This window comes from Solanum lycopersicum, chromosome 7 (assembly GCF_036512215.1).
Source record: "Solanum lycopersicum chromosome 7, SLM_r2.1".
Classification (NCBI taxonomy): domain Eukaryota; kingdom Viridiplantae; phylum Streptophyta; class Magnoliopsida; order Solanales; family Solanaceae; genus Solanum; species Solanum lycopersicum.
The window spans coordinates 51,217,204-51,236,989 of record NC_090806.1 but is presented as its reverse complement, the minus strand read 5'-3'; the positions used below and the strand labels follow the sequence as shown (position 1 = coordinate 51,236,989).

Sequence of the window (19,786 nt, the reverse complement as noted above, 5' to 3'; positions counted from 1 at the left end):
AATACTACCGCAATGATTTGAAGAGGAAAAGGAAGGAGGCTATCCCCCCTACTCTCCCACATACAGTGCGACAACACCCGACAAACTACTAACATTCTACCCTATATCCTTCACCTCCATACTTCCCTATCTAAGATCCTTTCCATAGTAAGTTAGAGCTATGCTAAATCATATGTAATCACCTCCCCGCAATGTTTTTCCTGTATGCCTCTACCTATCTTAACTCTTCCTACAACCAAACTATCACATCTCCTATTTGGTGTTCGCTTTCACCTCTTCTTCACATGACCGAACACCTTAGCCTCACATATCTCATCTTGTTTGGCATGGAGCCACACCCACCTTGTATCAAACAACTTTATTCCTGATCATATCTCTCTTAGTGTGCTCATACATCCATTTGAGTATCCTCATCTCAATTATTTTCATCTTTTGGATGTCGCCTTTCCTAAAAGACCATCACTCTATCATAAGTTACATAACTAAACGTCATATTAATAATCAAATATATTGTAAGGAAACAACTCTTATATGGTTTGATGAAGGGACCCTCAAAGTCAATATAATTATAATAGAAGTATTTAACTTGTCGTGTAGATGCAAGCCAAATAACTCCTAATAATGTAAGCTAGCTTGCCACACCATGTGAAATGGATGAAACCTGAGACTCATTTAATGTTTTATTTTCTATTCTAAACTAAAAGAAACGCTCAACAGAGGCTTCACCATTAACATAGGCTAAACCGTGTAATTTTCCGACAAGGGGTGTCAATTATCACCCATTTGCATAGGTGTCTCCACCATCGCTTCGGAGGGGGGCAAAAATTAAAGTCAATCGTAAAATAGGGAAAGTTGGTAAAAACACATTCTTGCATCTTTTGAACATAAATTTATCGTAAGAATATCAAATACATTGCTAGCTGCATCTTTAGCTCTGTTCATGTTTTATGTAGGCCTTATTTAATTTGTCCTCCAGATGCAAGCCAACAACATCTAATAATGTAAGCTAGCTTACCACACCATGTAAAATGGATGAAACCTAGGACTCGTTAAATGTTTTATATTCTATTCTAAACTAAAAGAGAGGCTCAGCAGAGGCCTCACCATTAACGTAGGCTAAATAGTGTAATTTTCCGATGAGGGGTGTCAAATATCACCAATTTGCATATGGTGGCCCCTCAACTGCTTTGGAGGGGGCAAAAATTAAAGATCATCCTAAAATAGGGAAAGTTGGTGAAAACACATTGTTGCATCTTTAGAACATAAATTTATCGGGAGAATATCAAATACATTGTTAGCTGCGTCTTTAGCTCTGTTCAGGTTTTATGTAGGCCTTTTTACAGGAAGAAGAATCATAGACAATCAAAAAACAATGGAAGAGATGCAGCTGATGAATCAGACAGTAACGACAAGACCAACTGAATGTTCTAAAGTAACATACATACCAGTTGCAAATGCAATTACAACGATTGTCATTGCATAAATCTGCAATGCAATTGCCATATTATGAAGTTGGATTATAACTGTCAACTCATTTACAGTGGGTATTGCATTTGCTGCCATGGAAAAATAGGCAAGTACAACACCAGAGGAGCATGTAATGGCAATGGCATCTGAAACAACAAATACACGGACTGTTGTTCTCCTTTATAGAATTGTCATACCTTTATTGGGGCTTTTAGTCTCGCTTTCAAAACCTCCTGGCGGTGTTAAAACTAGCAGTGAACATCAATGTCATTAATAAAGTTTCCATAACTAAATGCATTTAAGTTGTCTTTATAAGATTTTCGACTACTTTTAAATCTCGCCTTGCTATGTCTTCATGATCATTACCCTCTGACTCCACCTGTGGTGGTACACCCTAACATCTTCCCGATTGTTGCAGAAAATAAGTGCGACGGGACTATATTTACAACCTGGGGCATGGACATTCTTTTTTATTTAGGCTATTACATATCTAAATTTATGATCTTGGTTTTCCTTTGCTTTGCCTGGAAGAAACATTATACAGGAAAACAATCACACTCTTAATAGTCAACTCTCTACCAAGTCATTTTTTGATAGTATTATTTTAGAATAGAAGAAACATACAAGTGTTCATTTGGTTTGCAAGATTAATTCAAAGATGCTAGTTTAGAATTATGAATTTGAAAAACCAATCGATAACATCAATAAACATTAGAAAACACTCAATTATGAAGAGAGAAGTGACAGGTTTTTCGTAGACAGCATGACAATAGTTTGTGAGAAAAAAAATAAAAAGTGTGAACAATGTTATCAAAAAGAATATTTTGTTTTGAATATACTCCTGGTACACTAAAAATACAAATGAAATAGGTTGGACAGTTGAAGCCTGCCTAGTATCCCCCCCCCCACCTCCTTCTTGATCAACCCCATTTATAGTTCAATGCTGAACAAGACCCGATAATCAGGTGAAGCTATATGAGATAGGAAGTTAAAATGATTGGATTGGGTTTGAAGTAGGCATGTTCAACTTTTTCTGTTGTAATCTTGTAGCATGTAACATATAATCTTGTTTTATCTAGACCTTCAATATGTTTTTTTTCTGTTGTAATCTTTTCATGCTTTCTATAGTATTTTTCGACGATCTCTTCATGTCTTCATAAGTCATATATAAGTTGTGACAATGACACTTCAATCAGAAGCACTACAAAAATAGACATTTAGCGGTAATTGAGTAAATGTCACTAAAACCTTTAATGACATTTATAGAGAGTAGTGGTTATAAATTCCCATACTTATTAAGTATTGTCGTTAAATACAATATAGCGGTAAATTATTGTAACGACCCGCTAGGTCGTTTTGAGAACTGGACTAGTTTCACTCCTTTTGAAAATTTAAAGGGGTATTTTTAAACTATTAGATAACTATGAGTACCCAATTGATGAAACTTTCATTAAATAAATAATTAGAAAATAGGTTAGTGGAGTTTCACGGTTAATAATTTCTTATTTAGAAGAAAAGGAAAACGAAAAGTGGGGAGGCGAAACCTTACCACAGGCGACCAGCAAGAGGGAGAAAAATCATAGCCATTGTTCAGGTAAAGATATGAGATATTCGTTCTTTTCAATTCTATATATAGTAATATATTGTCGGAGTGCCTGGGATTGTGTTATTATTTTATGCTATATTGATAATGGGTGATAAGAAATAATTGGTAAGTTGGTGATGATTACTAAATTATATTATATTGTTAGCAATTGGGTTAGTATTCAAAATATATATATAAATCGATCGAAGTCGAATAGTTGAATGGCTGCAGGTTAATGTTTTCTGGGATTTTGTCAAAAGAATTTATCATATATATTGTTAGTTTCAGAATGGTAGGAATAAGATTGAGCCAATCATTGGACAATCATTGTCAATGATTGCCAATGATTGGAATTGGATAAATATTTTAGGAAACTGGCACTTGTTTACAAATGGGTTTCTGCAAAAAAAAATGTATATAATGATAATAGATTTTTTAATTGGAAAGTTAATGGTGGAAGTATTTTTTATTTATGTTTTTATGTTTTGAATTATATAGTGGGGCTGATAAAAATGGATGCTAATCATTGCGCAACCATATCCGAATGATTGGCATGGGAGATGCTTGAATTAGCAGTACAGAACGAAGGAAAAAAAATAGGAAAAGGGGAGGGGCGTTCCACTTCAGCCAATGGGTGGAAATTTGGTTCATGTTTTATTCATATATTAAAATGCTAATTTTTAATATATTGGGATTGGTAATTAATTATTAGGTGTTATTTTATATGATCTAACATTGAATTTTAGTCCATTTGAAGAGGTTAGAGTTAAGTTCTTGGCTTGAAATTTAGCAAGTATGAAAAATTTGGCATGCCAATATATATCAAGATTTGGAGTTTGTTGAAAAAAATGAGTGAGTTTTAAGGTCTATGATAGACATATAATAATTTGAATTTCTACAAAAATTGCTTACTTACGAATATTGCAAAATTGGTAGATTGGGAATGTTCCAAAACCTTGCGAAAAGGAAAGGAAAAATCTTAAAAGATTCGTGGCACAAGCTCGGAATCTAAGGTATGTTAAGAGTTGTTAGACTTGTTGAAGGACGTTTTCCTAATTAAAGATTAAAAATAGAAATAGACAAAGGGGTAAGGGGGGAATATGGTGGTCTCGTATCAATGGTGTGACAGGCATTGGTACGAGTACAGGTGTTATAAAACGGAAATTTTCTATTATAGAATGTGGATTGAAATTTGAGAATGCCAAAGCATATGGGCATTAGCTGATATATTATTGACTTGAATTCCTTGTGTGATTGTGTTTTATTTATTTCACCCGTATAGTTGTGATAATTGAGGTGGTTATGTATTATATTCATATTGATTGTTTGAGATGCATCATCATCCCCTCTATTGAAACAATATTGTGCACATGTATACAGATTAGACTGAGTATAAGTTGGGCACGTGGAGATCGTCCGTGCTGGGGATAGTGAGATGTTAAGATTGTAATTTGGGAACGTGGAGACCGTCCGTGCGAAAATTGTTTGATATTATAATAGTGTGTTGAGATCATCCGCACAAACACGTGGAGATCGTCCGTGTCGATATATGGACCTCGCGAGTCCCCCATGGGTCATGAACTCTTGATGTATTTCCGAGGAGTATCATGTATATACGGTTGAGTGTGTCTTGGGTATTTAGAGACAATTCATTACATGGTGTTATATCGCATTGCTTTTGATCACATCATTTATTTTGATGATTATGTGTCTTGTTTGGTGTTTGGAAAATACTTGATGTTTGATTACCTTTATTGATAAAACCTAAATAGTGAGTTTAATATATATATATATATATATATATATATATACTTATATAATTTACGAATTTACTCTTTTTGTATAAACTCCCGTCACTACTTCTTCGTTGTCGGTCAATGAGACATACTGGGTACACGTGGTTTCGTACTCATACTACGCTTGTTGCACTCTTTGTGGTGCAGATTCGATTTCGAGTAGAAGCACATCTCGTGGAGCAAATTGAGTCCGAGCTTGGAGTTGTGGTGAGCTGCTTGGCTGTTCCGTGGCCCACACCTCCCTTTATCTTTTATTTATTCTGTTATTAGTATTCAAACAGGATATCCCTTATGTTAGAATTGTCATTTAGTTTCAGACTTGCATCGAATTTTAGAAGCTCTTGTACTTAAGACACCAATTCTTGGGGTGATATATTTTAGCTTCATTATTTCGTACTTATAAGGAACTCAGTGTTGGAGATTCTTGCTAAGTGTTTGTCTTTTTACTCGTTTGTTGGTTTAGTGGGGTTAATATGTTGGGTTGGCTTACCTATTGGGTGGGAACATAGGTGCCATCACGACTTACAAATTTGGGTCGTGATAAATTTGGTATAAGAGCCCTAGGTTCATTAGTCTCTAGAGTACAAGAGCAATGTCTAGTAGAGTCTTGCGGATTGGTATGAAGACGTCCATACCTATCTTCAAGAGGCTATAGGACATTTAGGAAATATTTTGTTCTTTTATTCATTATCGTGCACACTTGACCTTGTAGAAATTCTAATCTTGATATCTCATTCTCTCTCAGATGGCGAGGAATCGTACATCGGCAAGTGGTGGTCAGGATCCTATTCCTGCGCCTGCTTCTGGGAACACTGTCCGAGGTAGAGGTAGGAGACGAGCTCGAGGTCGGGGTAGGGGCCCTGTTGCAGCACCTGCGGATGTTCAAGTACCAGTATCTACCCAGGGTCGTGATAGGACCGTACCTCCTGATGCAGAGGTTATTCATGGGGATGTGCAAGATCGTGTCGAGGGAGATGGGCCAGCTCAGGCTCCAACCAGTACTATTGTCCCCCCAGCGCTTCAAGATACCTTGGCTCCTATGTTAGGAATCCTAGAGGGGATGGCCCAGGCAGGAGCTTTGCCTGTCACTTCTGATGGCTCACAGACTCGTGTTAGAGGTGAAACTCCAGATCCGATAGTTGCTCCAGATTCTCAGACTCCCAGGACTCAGCCAGCTGCCGCTGTAGCTCCTCGTTTGGATAGTATGGAGTTTCCAGATATGACATCACATTTGGTGAACAGGACTTCTATGACTATTGATGAGCAAAAGATGTTTGGGAGGTTCAGACTAATGAATCCTCCTACTTATACTGGTGACTTAGCTGATGATGCATATGAGTTTATAGTTAGTTGTCATGAGAGGTTGCATAATCTTGGATTAGTGGAGTCTCATGGAGTTGACTACACAGCATTTCAGATGACGGGCTCTGCTAAGCAGTGGTGGAGGGATTATATTAGTAGTAGGCCAGATGGATCTCATCCAGTATCCTGGACTGAGTTTACTCAAGTATTTCTATCCAAATTTGTTCCACGCAGTGAGAGGGAGCGCAAGAGGGCCGAATTTGAGGGTTTGCAGCAAAATGGTATGTCAGTTGCAGAGTATGAGGGTAAATTTCATGCCTTGGCTAGGCATGCTTCGATGATACTTCCCACAGAGGCTAAGAGAGTGTGGAGGTTTGTTAAGGGGCTGATTAGTCCAATTCGTCTAAGAGTTTTTCAGGTTGCTGCTTCTGGTGTTCCATTCCAGAAAGTGATAGATGCTGCTAAGGAGTTGGAGATGATTCGACGTGAGGGATTTGAGCAGCGAGAGGGCAAGAAGACTCGTTATTCAGGTGATTATGGTGGTGCTCCGCCTAGGAGTCGGGGTTACTTGGGCAGAGGTTATCACCCTAAGTCCAGCAGACCCATTCATGCTGCTATACCAGCGTCTTAGGCTGGTTACGCTGGGCATAACTCTTCGAGCTCGGTACATACTTCGCAGGGTTCATCTTCTAGACCTGTAGTTCATGGAGGGCATTCTGGTCATTCAGGTTCCTCTCATCAGCCTGCGTCTCGTAGGGATTGTTTTGAGTGTAGTGATATGGGATACTTTGTGAGAGACTGCCCTAGGACCAGACGTGGTGGCTTACATCAGGGTTCTCAGGTTTCGACTTCCAGGGCTGCACAACCTCCAGCTAGGGGTGGTGCACAGAATTGTAAAGGTGTTTCTCATTCAGGTAGAGGTGGTTCTCCTTCTGGTCGAGGTGGTGGTCGTGGAGGTTCACAATCTGATGGAGGTCGTTCTCACTGTTATGCTTTTCCAGGTAGGCAAGAGGCTGAAGCCTCAGATGCTGTTATCACAGGTATTATTCCGGTTTGTCATCGACCAACTACTGTATTATTTGATCCAGGCTCTACTTATTCTTATGTGTCCACATATTTTGCTCCTAGTCTGGATATATTGTGTGAGTCTCTTGATTTGGCGATACGTGTTTCTACTCTTGTCAGGGATTCTGTAGTTGTAGATCAAGTGTATCGTTTATGTACTGTTACTTTGATGGGGTATGACACTCATGCAGATTTAAAGATCTTAGATATGATAGATTTTGATGTGATTCTTGGTATAGATTGGTTATCTTCTTACAACGCAATTTTAAATTGTCATCACAAGACCATCACTTTAGCTAAACCGGGAATTCCTATAGTAGAATGGAGAGGTACTCTTTGTCATCCTTCTAAGGGTGTGATATCATTCCTTAAGGCTCGTCAGTTGGTACAGAGAGGATGTTTGGCGTACTTGGCCCACATTCGAGATACTAGTCTTGAGAATCTTATGCTTGAGTCTATTCCAGTAGTGAGTGAATTTTCAGAAGTATTTCCGACCGATTTGCCAGATCTTCCACCAGATCGAGATATTGATTTTTGTATTGATGTGGAGCCTGGCACTCGGCCTATTTCCATTCCTCCTTATCGTATGGCACCGGCTGAATTGAAAGAGTTGAAGGAGCAGTTGCAGGATTTGTTGAGCAAAGGTTTTATTAGACCAAGTGTATCTCCTTGGGGTGCTCCAGTGTTATTTGTGAAGAAGAAAGATGGATCTATGCGTATGTGTATTGAGTATCGGTAGTTGAACAAGGTAACCATCAGAAATAAGTATCCGATACCTCGTATTGATGATTTATTTGATCAGTTGCAGGGTGCTTCAGTTTTCTCCAAAATTGACTTGAGATATGGCTATCATCATCTGATGGTTAGGGCGGAGGATATACCTAAGACGGCTTTTCGAACACGTTATGGTCATTATGAGTTTTTGGTGATGTCTTTCAGACTGATTAATGCTCCAGCAGCTTTTATGGACTCGATGAATGGAGTGTTCAGACCGTATTTAGATTCCTTTGTTATTGTCTTCATAGATGATATATTGATATACTCACGCACTAAGGAGGAACATGAGCATCATTTGAGGATTGTTCTTTGGATTCTAAAGGAGAAGAAGCTTTATGAAGAGTTTTCAATGTGTGAGTTTTGGCTTAGTTCGGTAGCATTCTTGGGACATGTGGTGTCCAAGGAGGGTATCATGGTGGATTCTAAGAAGATTGAGGCGGTTAGAGATTGGGTCAGACCTACTTTAGTTACTGAGATTCGGAGTTTCTTGGGCCTTGCAGGTTATTGTCGACGGTTTGTTGAGGGTTTCTCATCCATTGCATCTCCATTAACTAGATTGACACAAAAGGAGGTGACTTTTTAGTGGTCTGACGAATGTGAGGTTAGTTTCCAAAAGCTCAAGACTTTATTGAGTACTGCTCCAATTTTAACCCTACCCGTGGAGGGAGAGGGTTTTGTCGTATATTGTGATGCTTCTCGGGTTGGTTTGGGTTGTGTGTTGATGCAGAAGGGAAGGGTGATAGCTTATGCTTCGAGGTAGTTAAAGGTTCATGAGAAGAACTACCCTACTCATGATTTAGAGTTGGCGGCTGTGGTGTTTGCATTAAAGATTTGGAGGCATTATCTTTATGGTGTGCATCGTGAGGTGTTCACGGATCATCGTCGTCTCCAGTATATATTCAATCAGAGGGATTTAAATTTGAGGCAGAGGATATGGTTGGAGCTGCTCAAAGACTACGATATGACTATTCTTTATCACCCAGGCAAAGCAAATGTTGTAGTAGATGCCTTGAGTCGGAAGGCGGTAAGTATGGGTAGCCTAGCCATGTTACAGGTTGGCGAGCGTCCACTAGCTAGGGATGTCTTATCCCTAGCCAATAGCTTTGTGAGACTTGATATTTCAGAATCTGGTAAGGTATTGGCTTATCTGGAGGCTAGGTCATCATTGTTGGAGCGGATTCGAGCTCAACAGTTTGATGATGGTGATTTATGTAAGTTTAGGGACAAGGTTTTAAAAGGACAAGCCAGGGCTGCAATTCTTGATAGTGAGGGAGTTTTGAGGATTAAGGGTCGTATATGTGTTCCTCGTACAGGTGATTTGACCAGATTGATCATGGAGGAGGCTCATAGTTCGAGGTACTCTATTCATCCGGGGGCTACTAAGATGTATCGTGACTTGAAGCAACATTATTGGTGGTGTCGTATGAAGAGGGACATAGTAGATTTTGTATCCCAGTGTCTGAATTGTCAGCAAGTGAAGTATGAACAACAAAAGCCTGGAGGTGTGACACAGAGGATGCCTATACTTGAGTGGAAGTGGGAGCGTATTGCTATGGACTTTGTGGTAGGATTGCCATGTACTTTGGGTAAGTTTGATGCTATATGGGTCATTGTGGCTCGACTGACTAAGTCTTCACACTTTGAACCAGTTCAGACGACCTATAATTCAGAAAAGTTAGCCAAAAGCTATATTCGAGAGATAGTTCGTTTGCATGGGGTTCCTATTTGTATTATTTCAGATCGTGGCACTCAATTTACATGTCATTTCTGGAGGTCTATGCAGAAAGAGTTGGGCACTCGGGTGGATCTTAGTACAACCTTTCACCCTATGACTGATGGTCAATCAGAGCGGACTATTCAGGTTCTCGAGGATATGTTGCGGGCATGTGTGATTGACTTTGGTGGTTAATGGGAGCGGTTCTTGCCTCTAGCGGAGTTTGCTTACAATAATAGTTATCACTCGAGCATTGGGATGGCACCATTTGAGGCTCTGTATGGTAGGAGATGTTGATCTCCAATTGGCTGGTTTGATGCATTTGAGGTTAGACCATGGGGTACAAATTTGTTGAGGGAGTCCTTGGATAAGGTCAAGTTGATCCAAGATAGACTTCTCATGGCTCAAAGCAGGCAAAAGAGTTACGTAGATAGGAAGGTTCGTGATTTGGAGTTTATGGTTGTAGAGAGGGTTCTACTTAAGGTTTCACCCATGAAGGGTGTGATGAGATTTGGAAAGAAGGGCAAGTTGAGTCCAAGGTACATTGGTCCTTTCGAGGTTGTGGAGCGTATTGGTGAGGTGGCATATCAGCTGGCTTTGCCACCTGGGTTGTCATGTGTCCATCTTGTATTTCATATTTCAATGCTTAAGAAGTATCATCAGGGTGGTGATCACGTGATTCAATGAGATTCAGTGTTACTTGATCAGAATTTGACTTTTGAGGAAGAGCCGATCACCATTTTGGATAGGCAAATTCGCAAGCTAAGGTCCAAAGAGATTGCTTCAGTAAAGGTTCAGTGGAAGCATCGTCCAGTGGAGGAGGCTACATGGGAGACAGAGGCATACATGAGGAGTAAATATCCTCATCTTTTTGAGCGTTCAAGTTAGCTCTTTTCTTTTTCCGTTCGAGGACAAACATTTGTTTAAGTGGTAGGTGATGTAACGACCCGCTAGGTCATTTTGAGAACTAGGACTAGTTTGACTCCTTTTGAAAATTTAAAGGGGTATTTTTAAACTATTAGATAACTATGAGTACTCAATTGATGAAACTTTTATTAAATAAATAATTAGAAAATAGGTTAGTGGAGTTTCACGGTTAATAATTTCTTATTTAAAAGAAAAGGAAACGAAAAGTGGGGAGGCGAAAACTTACCACAGGCGACCAGTAAGAGGGAGAAAAATCATAGCCATTCTTCAGGTAAAGATATGAGATATTCGTTCTTTTCAATTCTATATATAGTAATATATTGTCGGGGTTCTTGGGATTGTGTTATTATTTTATGTTATATTGATAATGGGTGATAAGAAATAATCGGTAATTTGGTGATGATTACTAAATTATATTATATTGTTAGCAATTGAGTTAGTATTCAAATATATATATATATATATATATATAAAATCGATCGAAGTCGAATAGTTGAATGGCTGTAGGTTAATGTTTTCTGGGATTTTGTCAAAAGAATTTATCATATATATTGTTAGTTTCAGAATGGTAGGAATAAGATTGAGCCAATCATTGGACAATCATTGTCAATGATTGGCAATGATTGGAATTGGATAAATATTTAGGAAATTGGCACTTGTTTACAAATGGGTTTCTGCAAAAAAAAAGGTATATAATGATAATAGATTTTTTAATTGGAAATTTAATGGTGGAAGTTTTTTTTTATTTATGTTTTTATGTTTTGAATTATATAGTGGGGGTGATAAAATTGGATGCCAATCATTGGGCAACCATATGCCAATGATTGGCATGGGTGATGCTTGAATTAGCAGTACAGAACGAAGGGAAAAAATGGGAAAAGGGGAGAGGCGTTCCACTTCTGCCAATGGGTGGAAATTTGGTTCATGTTTTATTCATATATCAAAATGCTAGTTTTTAATATATTGGGATTGGTAATTAATTATTAGGTATTATTTTATATAATCTAACATTGAATTTTAGTCCATTTGAAGAGGTTAGAGTTAAGTTTTTAGCTTGAAATTTAGAAAGTATGAAAAATTTGGCATGCCAATATATATAGAGATTTGGAGTTTGTTGAAAAATATGAGTGAGTTTTAGCGTCTATGATAGACATATAATAATTTGAATGTCTACAAAAATTGCTTACTTACGAACATTGAAAAATTGGTAGATTGGGAACGTTCCGAAACCTTGAGAAAAGGAAAGGAAAAATCATAAAAGATTCATGGCACAAGCTCGGCATCTAAGGTATGTTAAGACTTGTTAGACTTGTTGAAGGACGTTTTCCTAATTAAAGATTAAAAATAAAAATAGACAAAGGGGTAAGGGGGAAATATGGTGGTCTCATATTAATGGTGTGACGGGCATTGGTACGAGTACCGGTGTTATAAAACGGAAAATTTCTATTATAGAATTCGGATTGAAATTTGAGAATGCCAAAGCATATGAGCATTAATTGATATATTATTGGCTTGAATTCCTTGTGTGATTCTGTTTTATTTATTTCACCCGTATAGTTCTGATAATTGAGGTGGTTATGTATTATATTCATATTGATTGATTGAGATGCATCATCATCCCCTCTATTGAAACAATATTGTGCACATGCATAGAGATGAGACTGAGTATAAGTTGGGCACGTGGAGATCGTCCGTGCTTGCGATGGTGAGATGTTAAGATTGTAATTTGGGCACGTGGAGACCGTCCGTGCAAAAATTATTTGATATTATGATAGTGCGTTGAGATCGTCCGCACAGACACGTGAGATCGTCCGTGTTGGTATATGGACCTCGCGAGTCCCCCATGGGTCATGAAATCTTGATGTATTTCCGAGGAGTATCATGTATATACGGTTGAGTGTGTAGTGGGTATTCTGAGACAATTCATTACATGGTGTTATATCACATTGCATTTTATCACATCATTTATTTTGATGATTATGTGTCTTGTTTGGTATTTGGAAAATACTTGATGTTTAAATACCTTTATTGATGAAACCTAAATAGTGAGTTTAATATATATATATATATATATATACTTATATAATTTATGAATTTACTCTTTTTGTATTAACTCCCGTCACTACTTCTTCGTTGTCGGTCAATGAGACATACTGGGTACATGTGGTTTCGTACTCATACTACGCTTGTTGCACTCTTTGTGGTGCTGATTCGATTTCGAGTATAAGCACATATCGTGGAGCAAATTGAGTCCGATCTTGGAGTTGTGGTGAGCTACTTGGTTGTTCCGTGGCCCACACCTCCCTTTATCTTTTATTTATTTTGTTATTAGTATTCAAACAGGATATCCCTTATGTTAGAATTGTCATTTAGTTACAGACTTGCATCGAATTTTAGAAGCTCTTGTACTTAAGACACCAATTTTTGGGGTGATATATTTTAGCTTCAGCATTTCGTACTTATAAGGAACTCAATTTTGGAGATTCTTGCTAAGTGTTAGTCTTTTTACTCATATGTTTGTTTAGTGGGGTTAATATGTTGGATTGGCTTACCTATTGGGTGGGAACATAGGTGCCATCACGACTTGCAAATTTTGGTTGTGACAATTATATTATTGCCACTTAATCATTTATTTATTGTGTTGAGGCTGTTATAAGGACTCGTGGCTGGTGTCTTCTTGTCGTTCATTGCTTATTTAGTTATTGTGAAGATTATTATGTTGAATTATAGGAAAGAAGATCTATTACATATTGTGTGAGCTATTTATAAGGCTCTATGAATACATAAGTTAGTTGTGAACAAGCATATTGATGTTGAGAATACTTATTACCTTGATTGATTTGGTATACTATCAGCAACAACAACAACTTACCTAGTGAAATTCACTAAGTGGTATTTGGGGAGGACAGATTGTATGCAAACCTTATCACTATCTTGTAGAGGCAGATATTTTCTTTTCTAAAGACCCTTGATATCGAATTTGATCTTTTGTTATTCAAGAGAGATCACACCGTTCTTGTTGATGAATTTTGAAAAAAAAATACTCAATAAAGGACAGTTAATAAAGAAGAACTGAAGAAGTAATTGACAAAGTTTATAAAGACGAATTAAATTTAAAGTTTTACATGAAATGATATAATTCAACTTTCAAAAATGTAATAAAAAAAACCTATGCTTGGAGATAGAATTAGAAGAAATGATTAAAAAGCAATCTTGAACCTACGGGGAAGAAGTATCAACATCATTTTCTCCATTGTTGTTTCTCTCTTTTCTCTTACAACCAACATTCTTTTCGTTTGTTTGATACTTGAATCTTCATTTGCTAAATGATTCATATTTGGGTCTTTTTCATTTTGACGATTCCAATTATATTCATCTTCAATTGGTGAGAGCCTGGAAGTACACTGTGGAATGGAAGGAAATTTCATGAGATAAAAAAACAAGTTCAACAATGTATTTTATTTCATCAAATATTTAATTATCTAAAGTAAACAAAAAAAGTTATTTGTTGAATATTATTAGAAATTTGTTGAAAATACATGATTTTACAAAACAAAATATACATAAGCTTTATATGAATTACCTTATAAAAGTTATCGATGGAACGAAATTTGGTACTTCTCAGTAATCCTTGTGTGATATGATAGTTTCCAGCACTTTCATCTTTTGCCAACAGTTTCGAGCAATAGTTGATAATATTGTCGTTTATAATATGATCTGAATTATCTGGATACGATCTTTATATGAAATTTTGTCGAGATCTGGCTCACTTGAAAATTATACGTGACATTGCATGATATATGTGAAACAAATTAGAAGTTTAAAGTGGATTGAAGCTTCAACCTAATGACTGTATTTTAGGATATCATTGTGTTTTGTGCCATTTAGGGCAAGAGTTTAAATTATCATGTGCTCATTGATTTAAATATTGGACAATTCTCTACTTTCTAAGGAAATTTTTTTAAATAATTAATCTATATACATACATACAGACATATATATATATATATATATATATATATATATAAAAGGAGAGGTTAAAGCATTTAGGTGTCAGCGCCACAATTAGTCTGTAATTTTAATTAATCTATATACATACATACATACATACATACATATATATATATATATATATATATATATATATATATATATATATATATATATATATATATATATAAAAGGAGAGGTTAAAGCGTTTAGGTGTCAGCGCCACAATTAGTCTGTAATTTTAAATTATTAATTAGTTTAATATTGTTAATTTATTTTTTTAATAAAAAAAAGAAATTATTTTAGAAGATAAGTTAGATTTTTAAATTAACAAAAATATATAACTGTCAATTGTTGAGTCAAAAAATTTCTAATCCCTTATAACTTCCTAGACGCCATAAGTTATAAACAGTCTCCTGCTCAATATACTCAATAGTGTAAACTGTTGTAAATATATTTCAAAATATTTGAAAACTATCATCTTATGATTGTTGATCTGAAAACACCCAGTAAGAAAATTGCACGACATTGTAAAGTTGATACCATTCATCAATATAATTGGAATTTTGGCATTTATGAATCACAAGGTAATAAGTTTTCTTTTATGTTAAATTGTTTTAGAACATTTACTAAAACAAATTCAACAATCTTTTTTGATTTAAACCTTTATATTTTGTGATCTACAAAATACTGAGAAATTTTGATATAATAGTTAAGTATTTTCATATTAAGAGTCTTTAGTTATCTTATATCTCTAATATGATAAGTCATTCTTTAAATAGTTGTTTGGAGAGTGAGGTTGTGAGAATACGTATTTATATCTTTTTGTAAATATTAAACTATTATTTGAATCACTAAATTGGATACTGGAATTTTTTTCTTTATTAATTTGAGATATTTAGTTTGTATCTAATGTCTGAATGTTATATGCATTTTTTTGAGAAGTCAAAATATCTTCAAATCTCAAATGAAGCATGGGTGTTTGCTTAGCCGCATAATATGATTATATCTATTTATATCTTATCAGAAAATGATTATATCTCATTTATATCATATCATACATTGTAAGACAATTCTTCCATTTAATTTATATGACTAAATATCTATTATATTATTTCTTTTATGAGCATATATTTTATAAATTATATTCAAATTTAGATATAAATTCTCTTTTTTTTGTGAAAACACAAAGAAATTACTATACGTACTTTGTCAAATCAAACTTGATTTTGTTTGATTAATTATTTTTCCATGAAATAGTCTTAACTTTTTGTTAAAGAAGAAGAAAAAGTAAACATTTTAATAAAGAAATAGCTTAAAATATGTAGGTAAAATAAAAAAAATGACAATTATCTAAATCCTCTCCTAAGATCTCTCACCCATTTACTTACTATCTTAATCTATTAAAATTCAACTATATAAGCAAAAAGTGCTATCTGTCATCAAAATAATTAACGATTTTTTTTTGGTAAAAAAAACTACCTCCATAAAAATATAATTTTAATTTGATAAATAATTGTGTTAAAATTCGTCAAATAAAACTATCAAAACAAAAAATTGATAGTTATAATTATTTTAATAATTTGGAGATTTTCTCAAAAAAAATTATCAATTAAAAAAACCCTAACAAATGTTCTTATTTGAAAAAATAAATTACGATAAATATTTTCAAATTATAATAATGTTGTATTTAAATCTATTATAATAATTGATATTATTGCTTTCAATTTTTTAAAATTAGATTTGATTTGAAATGCCTTATATATTTACAAGATATATACATAATAGTATGTTGATGGTACTTATAACTTCTAAACTTTATTAAAATAACATATTAATTATTTATATAAAATTAGTTTAAATTTTTTAAAACTAAATCCTAATATGTCACTGTTAGGTTATATTTACAAAAGAATAAAATATACCACACTTTTAAAAAGGCTAAACAAATCTATAAATACATGAATAAAAGAAGAGATTTATAGTAATAAAACGAATAGAGATGCTCCATTTTTTTGATCTTTCAATTTTTTCTTTTTTTAATTGATCAATGAAAGTTCTTTTTTCGAACAATTTTATTTTATGAAAAGATATTTGATTAAATAGAGGTGATCTTATTGACCTATGAATTTAAATTTTAACTATACAATAAATATCAATTCAACAAACGCCACATATGCTATTAATCTTCATTATAGTAGTAGAAGAAAAAGTAGTTATATTATATCAATATTTGACATAAATTATGCTAAAATTTTGTTAGCATGAAGTGTATATTATAAAACTGAAACATTATCTATGATTATGCATGAACTTTTATTTCTCAATAAGAATTTGTAATGGTTATTTTTTAAGTATAAAAATATTATATATTTAAATATCCGCGCAGCGTGCGGATACATATACTAGTATAAATTTAATTAGTAAGGTGTACAATTCCTTAAGTACCATCAATATTTTCTTCTTGTTGTTGGCCAGGAAGTTCCTCCTCAAAAGAATCCTCTTGATCTCATCTTGTGTTGTTTTCGCTGCGTTCTTTGAGTTTCTCACTTTCTAACTCCTGCAAATCCATATTGTTTCTTAATAAATGATTGGAGATAGAAAAGTATATTGTGGAATATAATTAATAAATGTTCTCAATAATACCCTTTTTAAATAAACATGTGTTGAACAATTACCTCCCAAGCTTGGAGGAGGGGATACAAACACGTATTGCCAATGTTATTGTCTATTCAGGTAGCACTATAATTATCCAATGAGTTATCTACACCAAGGCTCCCAAACTCATGGGAAAATCATAAATAACCAAATGAAAGATAATTAATAGTATAACTCATTTATAAGTTCTTGAATAAACTAATAAATTATATAATGTGAATAATTTGTTGTTCATGCTCTGCATTTTTCCTCTCTTTCATTGAAAGTTGAGAATTGCTTCCCTTGTTCCCTTGAAACAATATTAGTTAAAATTTAATGTTATTAAAAAAAAGTTATTAATGATACATTAAAATTAATTTTTTTACTACTAATAATCTAATTAATTTTTAAAAATTTATTTAATAATAAGATTAAAATTAAAAAAAGACATTAATTCTCCTTTATTTATTAAAGTGAACAAGGAAAACAATAATCAAACATAAGTCAAGTGTAAGATGCTGAATGAATCAATTGCGTACCATAAATATTTGTTTGCTTTCACTTGTTCTGTAGCATTTTCTTGGAAGAGTCTCCTTGGTCCTCTCCAGAAGATTTCTTATTCCTCTTAAAATCTTCATTCTTTTTCTTTTCTGCTTCGAGCATATTGGGCATATACTATTGAATGAAATACAAAAAGCAATATCAACTAATTATTCAAATTGACAAATCATGCTCGCAAAAAGCAAGATCTTTCCTCCGTAGTAATGCCGTTGAAGCTACATACATTTTTTCTTAATCATTATCGTACATATACACTGTATCTCATAAAGTAAAATTGATTAGAAAATAAAAATAAAAATTGCATATAGATTTGAGAGCTGAAACAAAGCTATTTGATATGAGAGAAACATAGAGTAATGATTATCAGGGATGAAGAAAGCATCATCCTTCTGTGACACTCATTCTCAAATCGAGATGGAAGTCTCGTTCTCAAATTGAAAATTATAATTGAGTGAATGTGTGTGAAAAAATGGATGGAAGTATTGTTGTATTTAAATGAGATTGTTCATAAATATCAATACACAACAATAAAAAGCAACATAACTGATATTATCCCACAAGTAGGATTTGAATATAGTGAGATATACACAAACTAGGGTTTGAAAATAGAAAGATGTACACAACTTTTGCTACAACCTTTTTGGGTTAGACATATTCCATTGACAAAAGAGTTAAAACAGGATTACAAGAAGGAGAAATCAAATATTTTTCACATTTGTTAATTATAGGTTTTAAAATTTATTTTAAAATGGTCGATAAATTCAAAAACAAGACACTTGTTAAAATGAGCTGTACATTTATAAATGAACACAAAGGAAAAAAATTGAGAAAAAAAATTTAATTGATTCAAACTCACCATCACACAATTTGATTCCTTTATTGAAAGAAAATAAAATACAAAATTGAATTGAATAAAATGAATGAGTGAATCAATACCGTCTCAATCATGTTTATATGTTGCTTTTGGTTGTTGATCTATCCCTTAAAAAATTGAAGTAAGTGAAGAAGCAAAATGATGTCGTTTATCACCTATATTGATTTAAGTGTATCCTCTTGATTGCATATATATTTTCTTAAAAACTAAAATTAAAATGAAGAAGTGAAGATACAATATCTCGCCTTTTATAGTTACTCTTGATTGCTGAGCTGTTTATCGAAAACTATGTTTGTCCAATTTTGGAAAATTTATTATTTATCCGTAAAAGGTAAGATAAATTTTAAGTGCAAAGTGTGAACAAACTAGAGTTTTAAATCAATTATTGCAAAGAATTAATAATAATGATATTTTGACATTAATTGAGAAATTTATTTAAAATCTCTAATATCATTTTTTTCTTTTACCTTTATCATTTATTATATTTTGTGTGTAATTATAAGTATAAAACATGAAAACTTTTATTTTTAGACTTTGAGCAAATAACATTTAAGGAAAAATTAACAATTAAGTCATGGTAACTAACATATTTAGTCAAAATAACAACACTTTAAAATATTTATTTAAAATGTCAGAATGACAATATTTTACAAAATAATATGTATTCAGATTTAAGTTTAAATTGTATCCACCATCAATATACACTTTTTTACACTGACACATACATTTAAGACAAATTTCTTTTCTATTATTAATATATACATACATACATACATTATATATATATATATATATATATATATATATATATATATATATATATATATATATATATATATATATATATATATATATATATATATATATATATATATATATATATATATATATATATATATATATATATATATAAATAGATAGATAGATAGATATAGATATAGATATAGATATAGATATAGATATATAGATATATAGATATATCAAATATAGTAATATAAGGTAATTAGGAGTATTCTTTTATTATATCCATTAATTTATGATTCTCTTTCCTTACTAAATGAGATTACCATATTTTTTACCGTTTACAATCG

The 19,786-nt window shown here is 33.6% G+C and overlaps 1 protein-coding gene across 1 annotated transcript; it reads left to right on the top strand.

The window, feature by feature from the left end:
- The first annotated feature begins 4,929 nt into the window (after nt 1-4,929).
- Nucleotides 4,930-9,901, top strand: LOC138337489 (uncharacterized). Its single transcript, XM_069287403.1, has 8 exons — nt 4,930-5,055; nt 5,594-6,050; nt 6,195-6,416; nt 6,504-6,671; nt 6,879-7,124; nt 7,407-7,799; nt 8,976-9,305; nt 9,468-9,901. The coding sequence occupies exons 1-8, from the start codon at nt 4,930-4,932 to the stop codon at nt 9,899-9,901; spliced, it is 2,376 nt and encodes a 791-aa protein (XP_069143504.1).
- The last annotated feature ends 9,885 nt before the right edge of the window (nt 9,902-19,786 follow it).

Excerpts from the sequence above, each read along its gene's own strand:
- LOC138337489 (XM_069287403.1), top strand. The coding sequence starts at position 4,930 with ATGAGACATACTGGGTACACGTGGTTTCGTACTCATACTACGCTTGTT. Across the intron at positions 6,417-6,503 it reads CAAGAGGGCCGAATTTGAGG|AGGCTAAGAGAGTGTGGAGG; the intron begins GTTTGCAGCAAA and ends TACTTCCCACAG. Across the intron at positions 9,306-9,467 it reads TATATGTGTTCCTCGTACAG|TGAAGTATGAACAACAAAAG; the intron begins GTGATTTGACCA and ends ATTGTCAGCAAG.